At 34.7% G+C, this 18135-nt stretch overlaps 2 protein-coding genes and 1 long non-coding RNA gene across 3 annotated transcripts; all 3 read right to left on the reverse strand.

Annotated features, from left to right (window-relative positions):
- Nucleotides 1-4947: 4947 nt before the first annotated feature.
- Nucleotides 4948-5611, reverse strand: LOC135149331 (uncharacterized). Its single transcript, XR_010287737.1, has 2 exons — nt 5303-5611; nt 4948-5174 (listed from the first exon to the last, which is right to left on the reverse strand). It is a non-coding gene; the product is annotated as an uncharacterized LOC135149331 (long non-coding RNA).
- A 3103-nt stretch (nt 5612-8714) lies between these two features.
- Nucleotides 8715-11350, reverse strand: LOC108201017 (uncharacterized). Its single transcript, XM_017369304.2, has 4 exons — nt 10758-11350; nt 10183-10669; nt 9261-10069; nt 8715-9134 (listed from the first exon to the last, which is right to left on the reverse strand). The coding sequence occupies exons 1-3, from the start codon at nt 11251-11253 to the stop codon at nt 9301-9303; spliced, it is 1752 nt and encodes a 583-aa protein (XP_017224793.1). The 5' UTR covers nt 11254-11350; the 3' UTR covers nt 8715-9134; nt 9261-9300.
- Nucleotides 11351-14344: 2994 nt separating this feature from the next.
- LOC108202106 (uncharacterized) lies at nt 14345-17534 on the reverse strand. The gene is made up of 3 exons (XM_017370485.2): nt 16679-17534; nt 15623-16148; nt 14345-15502 (listed from the first exon to the last, which is right to left on the reverse strand). The coding sequence occupies exons 1-3, from the start codon at nt 17241-17243 to the stop codon at nt 14647-14649; spliced, it is 1947 nt and encodes a 648-aa protein (XP_017225974.1). The 5' UTR covers nt 17244-17534; the 3' UTR covers nt 14345-14646.
- Between the last annotated feature and the right edge of the window lie 601 nt (nt 17535-18135).

An 18135-nucleotide genomic window follows, 5' to 3' on the forward strand; every position in this document is an offset into this window, starting at 1 on the left:
ATACTAGTATAAAATTGTAGGAATCCTGTATCATTTTTATTTCAATACAAATTATAAGTAGTTGCCTTTGTTTTGGGGTGCGCGGGCTGTTCATACTGTCACACACCCATGTAATTTATATTTGGGTTAGTTAGAAATTATATAAAATATTGGAAAAAAGTAATAAAATGATGGCCATTGATTATTTTGTTAATCACAGAAGTCTGTCATGGAAATGAAGATATTGATGGAGTATGCGGATATAATATAAAAGCAGAGATTTTATTATAATCAACTATTATCAATTATAATACAAATGAGACTTATATAGTTAATATTTAGAAAATAATAACAAAAATTGTGAAATAATATTTTCTCAACCAAATCTCATATATAAGTTTCAAAAATAAAAATAGTCAATAAAAAAATTACATTTTCCGATTTCTCATATTATGGTCCTTAAATCGAAAATCGGTACGAAAAAGCGTTTCTAACTTATAAGCTGACAAGCCGCGCAAAATACCAAATATATTTTCAAAATGCGGTCATGTTTTAATTAGTTAAAGTTATACTATCGACATTGGCTCATTGCAATTTTGAAACCATTCTTTTTGCAGCGGAAAACATTGTGAACACTCGGTATCCAAGTTAGGCAAAATGTTCGACGTACTAGCCTGCAAGGTTTGTATGCTAAACTTGCATGTTCTCCAGGTGTAAGTATTCACTTATTACGCATTTAGAGGAGGCATTATTAGTATAAACTGAACACCTATGCAAGCAAGTTGGACTCATAGTTGCCATGGACTAAGCACTACCCAAAATGAGATCTTTGCCCTTTGTTTTCAGCTAATAACTACTTAGTTATAGCAGAACCAGTGGATGCAGTACGGTGTTCCATGTTACTTATACACAAAAAGGAGTATATATAGCATGTGTTTATATGTATATTAATATTATCATGTATATAATGTGGCAATAAATAACTGTTTCATCAGTGAATACAAGTTCATCGAGGAAATCCTGGATGAGGTTCAAATTTAAAATTTATTTACCTAGATTGAGTTTAACAAGTTATGTCAGGGTACAAGGTAAAACTGATTAGAAGGCTTATAGATTAGGAAGCAAAAGCCAATTTAGACCTTTATAAAATACTTCCTTGACAACAACAAAAAAATATATAGTTTGGGAAACGTACCTTCCTCGATTATAATTTAAATGCCCCATGTCTCCATTATGAATTATTCTTACCCGTGTATACGAATAAGTCAAAAATAAAATAAAATTAATCAATCCAAAATACCTTTTCCTTGCACTAAATTACATTTTACATTCTAAACTTTTAATGGATATTTATTTTTATTAAATTAGTATTTGCCGAAGCAACTTTTTTATAAGGGAAGAATTGAAGAGAAAGTGCAAGTTTTGCTTTGTGCTCTCAGTCTTTTCCGTTGCTTGACATGGGAAAAGATTAACATATTGATTCCTTATCCATGGAATTAATATTTTAATGTGTAATGTAATCTTCTATATATGGTTGTTTATGTTCAAAAGAACCAGTATCCCTGTTAAATCCTCAAATCATATGTGGGTATGTTATTTAGTTGAGATCGAGTGATAAGAGTGGCCATATGCGTGTCAACCATAAAAATCAACCAGTTGCAGTAAGATTCAGCAGCCCCTACGAAATTAAAACTAATATGATAAATAGAAGTTAATATTATAATAATAACGCTATTGCTTACGTTATTGTTGACAGAACCGAGGCCATTGTGTTTATGCCTAAAATTCTTTGTCGAGAATATTTGATTATTTCCTTACATTAGTTCAGGTACAACCAAATCTAATGTCTTCAATGTGCCTTCTTCGGGGATACTACCTACTGGACACTCAAAACAGTCAATTCAATGCGGCAGATATATATAGGTGAGACAAGCACTGCAGGTAACTTCTAATGCCCTTGATATATTTTAGCATTTATAAAACAGGCCATTGTGTTTGCGTTAATTCACATGGGCAAGATTAATGTTTGTGGCAGTAGAACACTATACGTTTTAGAGTAATTGACACTTTGCAACTATACGTTTTAGAGTAATTGACACTTTGCAACCCACAAGTTTAAGCGGTTTTTGATTTGGTCTCAAATAAATTTTTTTGTCAATATACACCATAATGTTTAAAAAGCGCTTCAATATGCACCCTTTTGACTATTTTCCGTCAAGTTGACTGTTACAATTAACGGCTGCAGGGGTAAAATAGTAATTATGTAGACTTTCCTCTTCTATTTTTTCCATACAAAATTATTATTTTACCCTTGCAGCCGTTAATCTTAACAGTCAACTTGACGGAAATAGTTAAAAGGGTGTATATTGAAACGCTTTTTAAACATTATGATGCATATTGATAAGAAATTTTGTTTGGGACCAAATCGAAAAAACGCTTAAACTTATGGGGCGTAAAGTGTCAATTACTCTATGTTTTATTTGATACATGAGGCACCCAACATGGAAATAGTATCATGTATTATAATAGCGACACCGGGATATTATATATACATAGTGAAAAAGGGGAATGGCGAAAAAAGTTGTGCAGCAACTTTGACTCTTGTGCCTAAATTGCATTTTAATTTTAAAGGCACTCCAACTGACACTCATTGGGGTCTCTAAGAAAATTCAAACAATATTGATGGTTGAAAGATTAAAATATCCATTTAACACAATTCGAAAATATAGAAAAATAGGGGTGTTTAATTAGCATCTTGGGAAAAAAATGGAATTCTAGCTAATATTATGCGATGCATGTGCCATGCCGTGTCTTGTATTATATTATGCACAGTATTCTTTCTTTCTTTTTTTTGCTAAACTATGCACAGTATTCTTAATAAACCAGTTGTACAATTGAAAATAAAATATAGGTTGTTGAGCAACTTCCCAGCAAAGGATTTACCTAATATAATGCATTCTGTATTGCATAACGGTGACTTTTGACAGAGGGGACTTCGCAAGGGGATTTCTCATCTGGAGGTTCAAGCTTGAAAGAAGTTCCTGCCATTAATCAAGCAGATGGAGGAACAACCGCTCCAAGTATGTTTTTCAGGTAACTGGACAAGTATATCATAACATTGGATCTTTGATACCACCTGATGGACGGACCCCGAAATTTACACAATTATGTATGATGGATGTGACTATGTGAGGCAAATGAGCATGATGCATTAACGGAAAGTAGTTTCTTGAAATCACATTTCGCTTGACATTGGATAAATTGATGGAAAGAAGAACGATGAGCGTATTTGCTGCATGTATACAAGTTAATTTTATTGCTTACCAAAGTAAAAATTTAAAAGTTTAGAATTTCTTGGTTTATAAACCGCGCAAGTTTATGATCAAGGAAAAAATGTTTTTTTATTACTCTATGTCGCGAAGCTTTTGTTATAGATATACTACGTCTCCTGATGTTAAGAAGTTGGTAAAAAAAAGTTTGTCCCCCCTTATGCATTACTCTCTGCATCCGCCACTGTGAGCATCGGATTAATTTTACAGGGAAAAGGGGGGAGAGGGAAAAGGGGGGAGATTGATAGGCTGATTATTACAACTCTCGATAGCATGCTCAGTCGTAACAATGTGCTAGTGGGAATATTCAGCCAAATAAGACAACAATTTAAAAATGTGGTAGCTATTCCTGTACGCTTGAAATTGAGAGACGCACAACTGAGGCCGTTTTCATAGTAATCAGACTCAAGATGATTATGAAATTGAGCATATTCATGTTGAATGCATTTGAATTCGCAGGTCTTGCCATAGATATCGACTTTTGCACAGTCATTCAGAATAAAGCAGTTGGATTGCAGCATATTAGTGATGAGCTGCATATATCCCTGTTATATGTCCTTGCAATATCCCCTTCTATTCTCGTTCGGTTTTTCCGAATAACTTTATTTATATAAAAAAAGGTTAAACAACAATCCGTCGATTTCATGATACAACGTTTCGAATTAGCGTCTTGGGTCTTGCACGGGCTTTTATACTAGTTTATACTTATTGCATGACCAACTCATCTCCCTCCAATAATTATAAAAATAATATATTACTTTTAAGATATAGCTAACAATTATAACTAATTGTATTGGAGGAAAAACGTTAACGGCACAGATTTATGCATATTTAATGGAAGTTGTACACACTATTTTCGCGGGTTAATATAATGGGGTGCGATTTGAATTATTCATAGTTGTTGTAAAAAAATCGTTTTTGAACGAAAAATAATGGGATATGATATCAATTACCTCTAATGTGTTTCTCTTGGTTAAACTAAATCAGTTTATAGTTCTTACAAGTCATCTTTATTTAACTGGAATTTTAATGAATTAATAATAATTTTTAAATTTTAAAAGATTGTTTATGATTTTAATTATTCAATAAATTTATATTAATTTATAAATTTAATAAATTATATCTTACTTTTATATTTCTACAAATTTCTGATAAAATGTCATAAAAATTATAAATAATAACTGAGATAACGCAACTCCTACCAATGATGAGGCCGTTAATGTTAGTGTTCGAACCTAACAGGGGGAACACAACACTATCATATGTGTTCAACCTTGTTAATATCAACCGCACAATGACATGTTACTCCGTCGCTCATTCTTATACAACTTTTTTCATTACTTGTCGCGTATTTTATGGATTTTATATAATATAGTTCAATAATTTATTACTATATTTTTTGTTTATATATGAATTAAAACATAAATATTATTTTTTATTAGAAAAAAATTTAAAATTGATTAATAAAAATATAAAAAATTCTTAGAATACGTATCAAGCCCTTCGAGTCAACGTATACAACTCAATGGTAAGTGTTCCACTCTTGCACATTAAAATGTATGCAAAAAGTCAAGCGTCATATAATAAAAGAGAGAGAGAGTATATTTCACACCAAAGTCTTCAAAAAAGCATCAACATGAAATGGAAACAATCAAACAATGATTTATTGCATGATATGAACAAACAGAACATCTAACACGCAATTCAAACAAAAACACGCACAAATCACGGTGATCAACATTGAATCAACTCAGAACACAATCTTATTCCACAGTGAATTAAAACGAGTGGCAGGAGATTCTTCCAAATATATGTTAGCTTTATTTTCGAGGCACATAGTCCATGTAGTCGCTAACAGACCAGGATCTGCAGAGAGGAATATTTTTTAGTCAGATTTCCTCGTCTCTTGCAGCAAATACAGCAAATAGCAGGGTAATTACGAGGGAGGATGATAAGAATGAAGATTATCAAAATTATACACAACTAGAACTTACTGTTTGATAGGTACTCCAGTAGTTACTATTTAATTGCTTCTTCGTCATCCATGTCTTTGAAAACTGACGGATCTTCTCCCTTCATAGGTGTTTCACCAGCATACACCCACCCACGTTGTCTAAAGGCCGATCTACTACTCCAATTATACACGGAAGTAATACAATTTGCACACAGAATAGCAGTGCCATGGGTTTCATCATGGGTTTCATCCATGTGGTAATTGTTTGCAACGTGCTTCTTAATATTTGGAAATCACCGTTTTGTGGAATTCAATGTGGAATCACCGTACTCGTTTTAATTCAGTGTGGAATAAGATTGTGTTCTGAGTTGATTCAATGTTGATCACCGTGATGTGTGCGTGTGTTTGTTTGGGATTGGAACCGTTTGTTTGAATTGCGTGTTAGATGTTTTGTTTGTTCATATCATGCAATAAATCATTGTTTGATTTTTTTTTTGAAACAAAGGTGTTAATCTAATAATAAAAGGTCATACGGCATCTACACCAATGATCGAGTCGAACAAACAGTAAATTGCAATCGCCTGATCTCACAATGAGACAGTTAAACGATATTTTGAAGAAAATGTATGTACAAATACAAGTACCCGCTTCATGCATTCTCGTTGAATTATGATCTACTTATAAGCTAACTCTAACACACACATGTAGTCGGGTTATTCTAGATGGTTAATTATAATAGGGTTCACTGCTTATAAGCTAAATCAAACGGGCACATATAGTCGGGTTATTCTTTAATTATAATATAGTCGGGGTGTCTTAATTTTAGAGTCTGAGGCTAACGCTTATCTGCACAATCCACACAGAGTCTTGGGAAACAGCAACAACATAAAAATGGAAACAACAATGATTTGCTGCTAAACAAACAAATACAATCAAAATAGACAATTCCAATCCCAAACGAAGACACACACAACTCACAATCCCAAACAAAGACATGCACAAATCAACTCTTAACACAATCCTATTCCACACCAAATTAAAATGTGATCGAGTCCTCCGTCTCCAAACATATACAATTGAATAAAACGGATTAAGTATTATATATTTACTACTGAACCTCAAATAGATGAAAATTTAAAACATGAATTTTAAAGCTTTCCATTTAAAGAGTAAAGCTAATCCAAGTAACAATGACCGAGCATTTACTCGTCTACCGTCAGCTCTTCATTTAAATTGGTAAGGCTGCATTGGTATAGGGGCCGTTTGGGTGAGTTTAAAATAAGTGCTACTTGCTTAAAATAAAAAAGTGAAGTAGAAGTTAGAAACATGTAAAGACTTATAAGTGATTAAAGTGTTTGGGAAAGAAGTAGAAGTCCTGAAACAAAAGTTAGCATTCCTAGCATATAAGTGCTTCTTGACTTATTACACAAATGGTACAAATCTAACTTATAAACCCAGAGATTGGGCTTTTAAACGCTCGCCAAACACCCACATAGTCTAGCCGACATGCATATGTATCAGCATATACGAAGTATCTCAAATTTGTGATTAGTTTTGAGATTTTGAAATATGATTAAATAATATGTTTAGATATAAAAAAAAAGGTTGGATCTAAATTTCATTTCAAATTCAGGACTTTTAAATGTTACACTACACCAATTCTGGCCATTTACGACGGATATCTTACGACGGAATAAGCGGAGCGCAAAACTTACGACGGAACACAAACATTCGTCGTATTTTCTCGTCAATACTTACGACGTACCAACCTTCCATCGTATGTTTTGCTAGAATTCAGCCGCGCCCTAATAAAAAAATAATAAATTTTTTCCCGCGAAAAAACCGTCGAAATTTAACCGTCGTAAGTTAACATATCTACCTAAATAAAGACAAAAAATAAATGAAAATAAAGTATTTTCTTTTCCGTCGTAAATACGCCGTCGTAAGTTCATATAATTATATAATTATATCTATTTTAAAAATGAAAAATAAATGGAAATTATAAATTTTAATTTTTCGTCGTAAATTAACCGTCGTAAGTTAACATATCTACCTGATTAAAGAAGCAAAATAAATTAAAATAAAGTGATTTTCTTTTCCGTCGTAAATAAGCCGTCGTAAGTTCATATATTTATATAATTATATCTGTTTTAAAAAAGGAAAATAAATAAGAATTATAAATTTCAATTTTTCGTCGTAATTTAACCGTCGTAAGTTAACATATCTACCTAATTAAAGAAAAAAATAAATGAAATTAAAGTGATTTTTGTTTCTGTCGTAAGTTAACATATCTACCTAATTAAAGACAAAAAATAAATGAAAATAAAATGAATTTTTTTCCGTCGTAATTACGCCGTCGTAAATTTACCTAACGCATTAACTCCCACCTTCCCACATTGAAATCAAACGGCAGGATATTCATTTTTTAAACAGAACTTACGACGGATACGATAATTCCGTCGTAACTTACCATATATCCCTCAGAAGCTACTGCCTCTTTCTCCCCAACATCATTTCTATATGCTCCTAACCAAAACCAAAAAATATGCTCATGATCAAATAAATGTGATATAACAAATTACACTCAACACTTGCATCAATCATTCTTGTAAGTATTTATTTTCTATCTTTCCATTTAAATTGTAGAAATTTTGATCTTCCATATTTTATTTTGATTAATATAATTTTTCAATATTTGTATGTGGGCTTGTGTGCATATTTATAATTGAAATTTTGTTATTTATTATTTATAGATGTCTCCGGATCGTAGTTGGATCACTATGCGAATAAAACCCGGTGGATATGGTTTTACGGATGAATATAATGAGGGGGTTAAATATTTTTTGGCATTTGCGCGAAGCAATTCTAGTAAGCCGAATGATCCGAATCTTTTGATTAATTGTCCTTGCAATACATGTCGGAATGCATTATACCAACTCATTCCCGATGTCGAGTTCCATTTATTTGCAACCGGTTTTCTTGAGAGTTATACTATATGGTGCTTTCATGGGGAAGCTAGTGCGTCAAGAAATGAACAAATGGATGATCGCGAACCTTTTTCCGTCGTAAGTATGTAGGACCCACGATGTAAATACGACGGATTTATCCGTCATATATTATGGTCTAACAAAATTGAGCAGTGGGGTCCACATGGCTGATCTTACGACGGAAGTGATAACTTGTGACACAATTTAAACTACCGACCAATTTTTTAACTTCAGACGCCAGCAAAAACGACGGAAACTTTCCGTCGTAAATGGTACTATTTACGACGAAATAGGCGGAAAAAATCTGTCGTAATTGGCCAATATTGGTGTAGTGTTAGTATAAAATTGAAAATTTGAAATGACACATAAAAATCATATATTGAAATCCAAATTTTAAAAAGAAATATATTTTTCCAAACACAATCATATATAAACACAAATATTTCAAATTGAATCGCTGGCATGGACAAGTAATACAACAGTACACAATTCACACAAAGTCTTCAACCAAAGATTTACTTGATGACATGAACAAGTAATTGAACAATACACAATCCACACAAACTAAGACGTCAAAGAGAGCAGCAGTATAAAATGGACACAATCAAACAACAATGATTTGTTGCATGATCTGAACAAACAAAACATCAACACAAAATTCAAATAAACAGTTCTAATCCTAAAAAGACGCATGCACAAATCACAATCTCCAACAATGAATCGACTCAGAACACAATCTTATTCCACACTGAATTAAAATGAATAGTAGGTATTCTTCGAAATATATGGTAGCTTTGTTTTCGAGGCACATAGTATATATAGTCGCTAATAGACCCGGATATGCAGAGAGGAGTATTTTTGGATTGACGCAGATTTTCTTGCCACCTGCAGCAAATACAACAAGTAGCAGGGTAAACACGAGGGAGGATGAAACGAATAAATAAACACAAGAAATGAAGAGTATCACCGTGAGAAAGACTGTGGAACCAATTATGCACAACTAGAACTTACTGTTTGATAGTTGTTCCAGTTATGTACAAATTCTGTATGCCTAGCACTCATATTCTTTTTCATCCATATCCCTGATGACTGCCGGATCATCTCCCAGAAGAATTGTTTCACGAGCGTACACCCCCCCACGTTGCATTAAGGCCGATCTATGACTCCAACTATATATGGAAGTAATACATTCTTCAGATAAAAAAGTAGTGACCTCATGGGTTGTTTCGTGGTAATTCTTTGCAACATGCTTTTTGATATCTGGAAATCTCGCAGCTTCACATATCATTATGGCCAACTTTATAATATGTTCAGCGGTGTCGCTCTCGTTCTCACCAAATGAGTCCTCGGTCGTCAGATGCTCGACTGCTTCTGTGAAGGCTTCTCTGTTCAAATTCACTGTTGCCAAACGATCCTTCACATCTTTGATTTCAGCATCTGCTCTAACTCTCTTCATCATCAATTTAAAGACATCAGACATTTCTTTAAGTTCTTTATGGAACTTAACCACCTTAGCCTTATCCTCTGTGTTCACCGCTTTATATCGGCCTTTCAGTGTAGCTTTTTCTGAAAGAAAAACTTCCTGTATTCCGTCATCGGTGGGGTTCGTTTCTTGTGTTCCATCATCTATATTAAATTTATTTTTTAGCATTCTTTTCAGCTTGATCAGGGCTTCATGTTCCTCTCTCCAGTCCTCTACCGTATATCCTTTCGTTCTCTTTCCCCAAACTATTGTATCCTTTTTTTCAGCAGTCAAGCTACCCAAGATGACGACTATCTTGTTGAACACCTTTCCCCACAAAATTATTGATCTTTGATTCCTATAAAAAGTACAAAAATTGTTTACATAAAAATAAAGTAATCAAAATTTTAATTAAAAAAAAAAAACCGAGAGAGTACCATCACAGTTTAAGAACAAAACTAAAAGCAGTACCTCTGGTTTTCACTTGCCTCAGCTTCGTTCGGCGCCTGCCCCTGTTGATTATTATTTTCATATTCTTTCTTCAGCTTTTCTATTAGCTTTCCCAAAAGGATATGATCCTCTTGCGGCTTTTTTACATGATTCAAAAAATCTCGCGCTGCCTTGTCATCACCCTCAAGTTCTTCTTCTAAACACTCACGAGTAATATCTTCTGTCACCATTTTTAACAAGCTGTTAACTCTTTTGTAATCTTCAGTCTCCTCCGGGTTTTCATATTTTTTATAATGGCTTTCAATATTCGATTTTATTTTCTTCAATTTCTTGGTGGCGTAATTTATTTTTCTATGTTCTTCTCGCTTTGCTAGTCCTTTGAAGCCTCCCAACTTCTTTATCAAATTTTCATACAGTTCTGACTCTGGCACAGAATCATAAAATGACGGAACAGATTTACCAAACAATGCAGTGTATGATGTACCCAGTTTAACCTTCTTTAGCGAGTCTGCAATACAAAAACAAAAAGTCCAAAATTAAAGAGATGAAAATCACGACGCAAAATCAAATCTGAGCCAAAACTGTGTATGACTTACTCGGTGTCAGGAAGTTGCTGACAGACTCAGCAACTTGGAGATGGTTTTTCCCATCTAGAACAATCCAGCAGTTTTCAGCACTCACTGTTCCATTTTCTTGTTTATAATTACCCTTGTACCCGACTAAGTAGAGATTATTTTTCTTTATCAAAATCTCCAAATCACGATCGCCATGCTTTAACCTTAACTGGAAAAGCCAATTCTCATTCTTCAATTCCTCTCCCTTAAATGTTCGTCGAGCGCTGTCCCCACATTCCCTTGCATCAGTGTAATGACGAAACGTTGGCTTGAAACAATTATTAATTTTCCGTCCCAACTCTTCATCAAAGCACTTGTCATCATCAACTCTTTCAGGATCTTTTTTTATATAACATTCTGGAAATTTCTCAATTAAGCTTTGGATGAACTTTTCGTACTCAGCTTTTTCTATGTTATCAAGGTTTAGAGTAAGCGGTTCATCAAATGAAGCCGCAGTGGGCTGAGAGGTCGATGTCATATAAGCTTGAAGAGATGTTAGAAACGAAGTGAGGGAAGATAGTTTGTTATTACAGGTCTTTCGGGATTCAACACCAGCAAATCTGCAACTACTAATAAACTAAACTATAGAATGCCAGTTGATATTTAATATACTAAAGGTGATTGTGAAGTTTTGGCTTTTTGGTGTATGATTGATATTGGATTATTAAACAAACCGGAGCCGGCGAAACCAAGGCTTTAACAAACATAAACAAAAAAAGATGATGTGTTTCTCTTGGTTAACTAACATAATTTATAGTTTTTACAAGCCATCTAGATCCTATACCTGCAAGTCTGCAGAATACTACAACTTACTGTTTGGTAATTGCTCCAATTACTCTAAATCTGATTTTTGTTTTTTCGTTTCCTGGTTGACTGCCGGATCTTCTCAAATCAAAATTATTTCACCAGCATACACCCCCCACGTTGCATTAAGGCCGATCTATAACTCCAATTATACACGGAAGTAATACATTCTTCAGACAAAGAAGCAGTGACATCATGGGTTGTTTTGTGGTAATTGTTTGCAACATGCTTTTTGATATCTGGAGATCTCGCAACTTCACATATCATCAGAGCCAACTTTATAATATGATTAGCGATTTGTCCCTCGTCCTCACCAAATCATTCATGAGGACTTGGTGAGATAGTCGACTGCTTCTGTGAATTAGACTAGTCTGTTCAACTTCACATGTGCCATAAGTTCCTTCACTCTTATGATTCCAGCATCTACTTTAACACTCTGCATCATGAATTCCAAGACTGCATACATTTCTTTAAGCTCTTTGTAGAACTTAGCCTGATCCTCTTTCTTCACCGCTTTATATAGAGATCTTTCAGTGTGTTTTTTTTTTGACAATAAATCTTCCAATATTTCCTCATGGGTGGTGGCCCTCGTTTTTGGTATTTTACTAGTCCCATTTTTTTTTTTTGAGCATTCTTATCAGCTTAATCACACATTAAGTTCCTTTTTCAGGTCTGCTACACTTTTTTTACTCATTTTCTCTTCCCAATATGCTGTATTCATTTTTCCAGTAGTCAAGCTACCCAAGATGAAGACTATCTTCTTCACACCTCTCCCCACAAAATAAGCGATTCTTGGGACAATGGGTTTCTTATATAAACTAGTTTACAGAAAAATAAAGTAATCAAAATTTTAATTAATTAATAAACCGAGAGAGTACATTCACAGTTTAAGAACAAAACTCAAAGGAGTACCTCTGGTTTTCGCATGCCTCTGCTTCGTTGGGCACCTGCCCTTGTTGATTATATTTATCATCTTTTTTCTGCAGCTCTTGTATTAGCTTTCCCACACGGATATGATCCTCTCGCGGCTTTTTTAAATGATTCAAAAAATCTCGCGCTGCTTTGTTGTCATCACCCTCAAGTTCTTCTACACGCTCACGGATAATATTTATTGGCACCATATCTAACAAGCTGTTAACTCTTTTGGAATCATCAATTACCTTCAGGCTTCCATATATTTTTATTCTCCTTTCACACTGCTCACTGTTTTCTTCCTTTCGTGTTTCAATATTCAATTTTATATCCCCCAATTTTGATTTGGCGTATTTTATGTTTCTCTCTTCTTCTCACTCTACTCGTGCTTTAAACTTTTTCAACTTGTCTTTCATCTTTTAATACAGGTCTGACTTTGGCGCATAATTGTTAAATGACGGATCAGATTTCCCAAACAATGCACTATATGATGTACTCAGTTTAACTGCCTTTAGCGAGTCTGCAATACAAAAACAAAAGGCCAAAATTAAAGAGATGAAAATCAAAACTAAACCAAAACTGGATACGACTTACTCGATGGCAGGAACTTCCTGACAGACTCAGCAACTTAACAATGATTTTTCCCTTTTAGAACAATCCATAGTTCAGCACTCACCGTTCCATCGTCTATTCGTCTTCTTTATATTTACCCTGTGCCCGACTAAGTAGAGATTATTTTTCTTTATCAAAATGTCCAAATCGTGATCCCATGCTTTAACCTTACTTGGAAAAGTGAAAACCCAATTTTTTTCTGCAACTCCTTTGGTTTATAGGTTCGTGAAACGCTTTTCTTGTCAGTGGCCTCACCTTCCATGCTTGCAGCAGTTTTATCAAACATGTCCAGGAAACATTTTTCAATTTTTAGTTTTAACTCTTCATCAAGGCTTCGAAGAGATTTCGCTACAGAACATTCCGGAAATTTCTTAATTAAGCTTTCGATGAACTCTTCGTACTCAGTTTTGTATTAAAGAATTGGATTATAAGTGAAAAGTTAATTTGTATTTATAAGTTATTAAAAGTGTTTGGGTACCGTGACTTATAAGTCAAGTATTTCTATTAGAAGAAGCTGCAACCTAAAAAAAAAAAAAGCTAGCTTTCCTTTCTTTTTTTTTGGGCTTCTTTAGCCTCAGTATAAGCGCTTCTATTAATGTGCCAAACAGTCTCATTTAATCAGAAGCTTGCTTCTATATAGAAAAAGCCTAGAAGCCAGCTAGCCAAACACCCACAGTTTGTCATTACAGGTCTTTCCGGATTCAACACCTGCAAGTCTGCAACTACTAATAAACTAATACTCCCTCTGTCCCCCTAGGTAGTTTACCTTCGGGGACGAGAGTTTGACACACATTCTAATACTCCTAGAAAACATAGTTCCATAACTTATTTTTAATCTTTTTTCTTTTGAACAAAAATTTTATGTTTGAATTTTTAAACACAAAGAGAAAATCTCAAAAATAAGTTAAATACTATGTTATATAAGAACCTTAAAATGCGTGTCAAGCAGTGCAAAAAACTATAAAGAAATGAGAGGGACGGAGGAAATATATAGAATGCCAGTTGGTATTTAATATATAGTATGATTGAGATTGTGTGCCCATGGGCACACCATAGAAAAACCGTATTACAAAAACCGGAGCCCGGGAAACTAAGGCTTCAACAAAAATAAACAAATGAATAAAGATAATGGTAAGTTGTTTTGGTTCACACACGTACATAGTCGGGTTATTCTCGACTGTTAATTATAATATAGTCAGGTTGTCTTAATTTTAGGGTTCGAGGCAAACGCTGGTTTGCACAATCCACACATATATAGTCTTGAGAAACAACAACATAAAATGGAAACAACAATGGTTTGCTGCATGAGCTAAACAGACAACACATGAACATATAATCAAAAAGACAATTCCAATCCCAAACAAAGATATGCACAAATCACAATCCCAAACAAAGACCTGACAAATCAACTCAGAAGACAATCTTATTCCACACTGAATCAAAAGTAGTATGAGATTCTTCTGCATGCCATCTTTGCTTTCCAGACAAGTAGTCCATAGAGTCGGGTTGTCTCAATTTTAGGGTCTGAGGCTAACGCTGTTAATTATAACTCTTTACCTAATCCCTTCCACTCTCTTGCTCTGCTAACTGTAACCGCCTTCATTAAATCTTCCAACCCGAAATCTCTTTCACCCTTGTAACTCCACCCACGTACCATTACGCCTGATATATCACTCCACATATTTATCAGAGCAACATTTTTATCACTCAATTTAGAGCCTAATTCAAGTGTGTAACTGCGTTTAATGTGCTCTGCAATTGGTTCAAATCTCGTAGCTTCACATATCATCACCACTAAATGAGTAATATGTTTAGCGAAATCTTTTTGATCATCCTCATCAAATGGATACTGAGTGAGATGCTCAAATGCGCGTACTAAGGCATGTCTGTTCAATTCAAATTCTTTGATCTTTTCATTTTGTACCCTGCAGCTGGCACCAATTCCAAGAGCCTTCATCTGATTTTCCAAGACGTGTCTAATCTTTTCCAGCTTTTCATAGAAGTCATACAGATCTGTAGCCATCATCACTTCCCTATATGAATCTATGATGCCCCTATCTAATTTGGCGGCTTTATCCGTTTCCAGCAGCTGACCACATTCCTCTTCCAACTCTTCCGTAAGTATCTTTTTAATCTCTCCAGTAGAACCATCTTCCTGGGGAATTACTTTTTCAAGTAATTTTATCAGCCTAATCTTTTCAGGGAGATCTTTTTTTAGCTCTTCTTCTGTTTTCCCTTCCCTTTTCCTCTTCTTCTTTTCTTTCTCCTTCCTTTTTAGCATATCTTTGTTTGTCTCTCCGGTTTTCGTTTCTATTATTATTTCATAACCCAAGGAACTTAAGATTTTGACTGCCTCTCGGATCTCCGTTTCCCATGGAATGAGCGATTGATTGAAGTCACTAAAAAGAATATTTGCATAAAAGAAAGTAAAAATAATTCTCACCTCATGTGTGATTCTGTAGTAGTAATTAGTTCTTTAAAATGAACTATAAAGCATCTGTATAAATATGTAAACTTGCCTTTCTTGTTTTTCCTCATCTGTTCCATTCTGCCTTTGGCTGAGAAAAAGCTTATGTTTCACTTCCAGCATTTTTACAAGCTTTTCCATGGCATCCCTATCTGATATCCCTCTTAGCTTTTGAAATCTCTGTCGCCAAAATTTCTTAAACTCTTCGGCCTTTTTGTCACCCGCAGGTTCACTCGTCTCCAAGGAATAATTTCTTTTTCTCAGCCACTCTAACAAGTACTCTGCTCTTTTGTACTGATCCACTAGTTCCTCATCTGGAATTAACCATTCCCAATTTGACTCAAGTTCCTCTCCCAGCATAGTTTCTTTTATCGTTTTTGCCATATCCGTTTTCAGTTTTTGTAGTATTCCAACAATGTAGTCTGTTTTCTCATCTCCATTTAACATTTTCAATCTACCTGTCAATCTCTTGTACAGGTTTTTGGCCAGTGCCTTTTGCTTCTTTGTTTCTAACTCCGAATCAAATGGGCTCAACAATGAAAAATATGATGAACCCAATTTAACTTCTTTATACTTATCTGCAAATACAAAAAACAAACTCCAAATTAGGGGATGTATTCAATTGGAATTTTAAATTATGCTACAAAATCTGGTGGTATTCAATCGGGATTTTAAATTATACTTTAAAATCTGACGGTATTCATTTGAGATTGTTTAAAACTCATTAAAATCTGATGGTATTCAAATACTAATGGTATTCAAATACTAATGGATTTTGTTGGACTTCATGAAATGGTGGCTTTTGTAGAATTGTTCAGTGTATTTTAAGTTTTTGAAATCTAACCAAAATCCATGAGATTTTGTAACACTTTGCTTAAATCCTAAAAAATCTATATCAACTCTGCGACATTTTAACAAGAATCCGCACAAAATCAAAATAGAATACATCAATCTATTAAAATCCATAGACTAAGATCAATCCATTTAAATTCATAGACTAAAAACATTCCATTAAAATTCACATAGACTAAAAACAATCCATTAAAATCTACAAATAAAATTAGGATGCAAAATCAGACCTGGACCAAGAATGTCGTATATTACTTACCGGGAGTTAGAAATTCCTCAACAAACTGAACAGCTGCCTTACAACACCCCCCGCTTAGAATAATCCAGTAATCAGCATTGTCATCTATCTTCGCCTTGTCATCTGGATTCAGCATAGCTTCTTCCTCCTTCAATTTATATTTCCACTTGTACCCGACTAAATACAAACTACTTTTTTGTATCAAAATGTCCAAAATGTGTTGGTCATAAGTTAACCTTACTTGAAAAAACTTTTCACTAGCAGGGATTTCCGCTTCAAGTGGGGTTTGTGCACGAGGATCTTCACCGCAGTTGTCGTCCATGTCATCGAGCTTTGGAAGATTCCATCCGTCGAAACATAAACCGATTTGGTCATTCATTTCTTTAAATATTTCAGTTTCTCGTGGCACATGCTTGCCTACGGTGTCACAAAGTCTCTGTCTTTTTTCTTGTGGATTATATATATTGACAATGCCTTTGATGAACTCACCGTAAGCATCACCTTCGAGTTTGTTAAGATCTAGATGAACCCGCAGCTCATCTTTACCAGATGAACCCGCAGCATCAGGATTGGTATTTCTGTCCATATAAGCTTTGAAAATGTTGGAAAAGAAGACTCTAACCCTAGCACCGCGGCACCTTCTATAAACCCGAACCGAATCCAAACGCTTTCCTTTTTCTTTTCTCTTCTCCTACCACCTAACAGGGCTGAGCAAACGGTACCGAACTTGTCTTTCAAACCGAACCGAATTCGGTTCGATTAAAGGAAAATCGAACTTTAAAAAAAATTGGATGTTGAATAGTTGAATAGTTGGACGCCGCGCAGGGCTGCTCGGCGGAGCTCTGGAGGCGCGCAGGGCTGCGGTTTGTTCAACACCTGCAAGTCTGCAACTACTAATAAACTGACGGTTTTTCTATCTAGTATAAGTTTGGTGGTTTTTGATTGGCTCATACTTCTTTATAACGGTGGACCCTCCTGTGAATTCACCAACCACACCAATCAAAATCCACCAAAATTGCAGAATTTGGTGCTTACCATGTGCACATGAGCACACACTAGACAAACCCATAAACTAATATACAGATTAATGCATGCCAGTTGATATTTAATATACAAAAGGTGATTGTGAAGTTTTGGCTTTTTGGTTAATAAACGAGGACACGACCGTATGATTGAAATTGGCTTATTAAACAAACCGGAGCCAGCGGAAACCAAGGCTTCAACAAACATAAACAAATGAATAAAGATAATGGTAGGTTGTTTTGGTTCACTGCTAAGTGCTAATAAGCTAACTCAGACACACACGTATATATAGTCGGGTTATTCTCGACTGTTAATTGTAATATAGTCGGGTTGTCTTAATTTAGGGTCTGAGGCTAAGGCTGGTCTGCACAATCCACACACATATAACATATAAGTAACACAAATGAAGTGAGGAAGGATGGTGTGTTTCTGTTGGTTAAACTAACACAATTTAT

This window comes from Daucus carota, chromosome 9, assembly GCF_001625215.2.
Source record: "Daucus carota subsp. sativus chromosome 9, DH1 v3.0, whole genome shotgun sequence".
NCBI lineage: Eukaryota > Viridiplantae > Streptophyta > Magnoliopsida > Apiales > Apiaceae > Daucus > Daucus carota.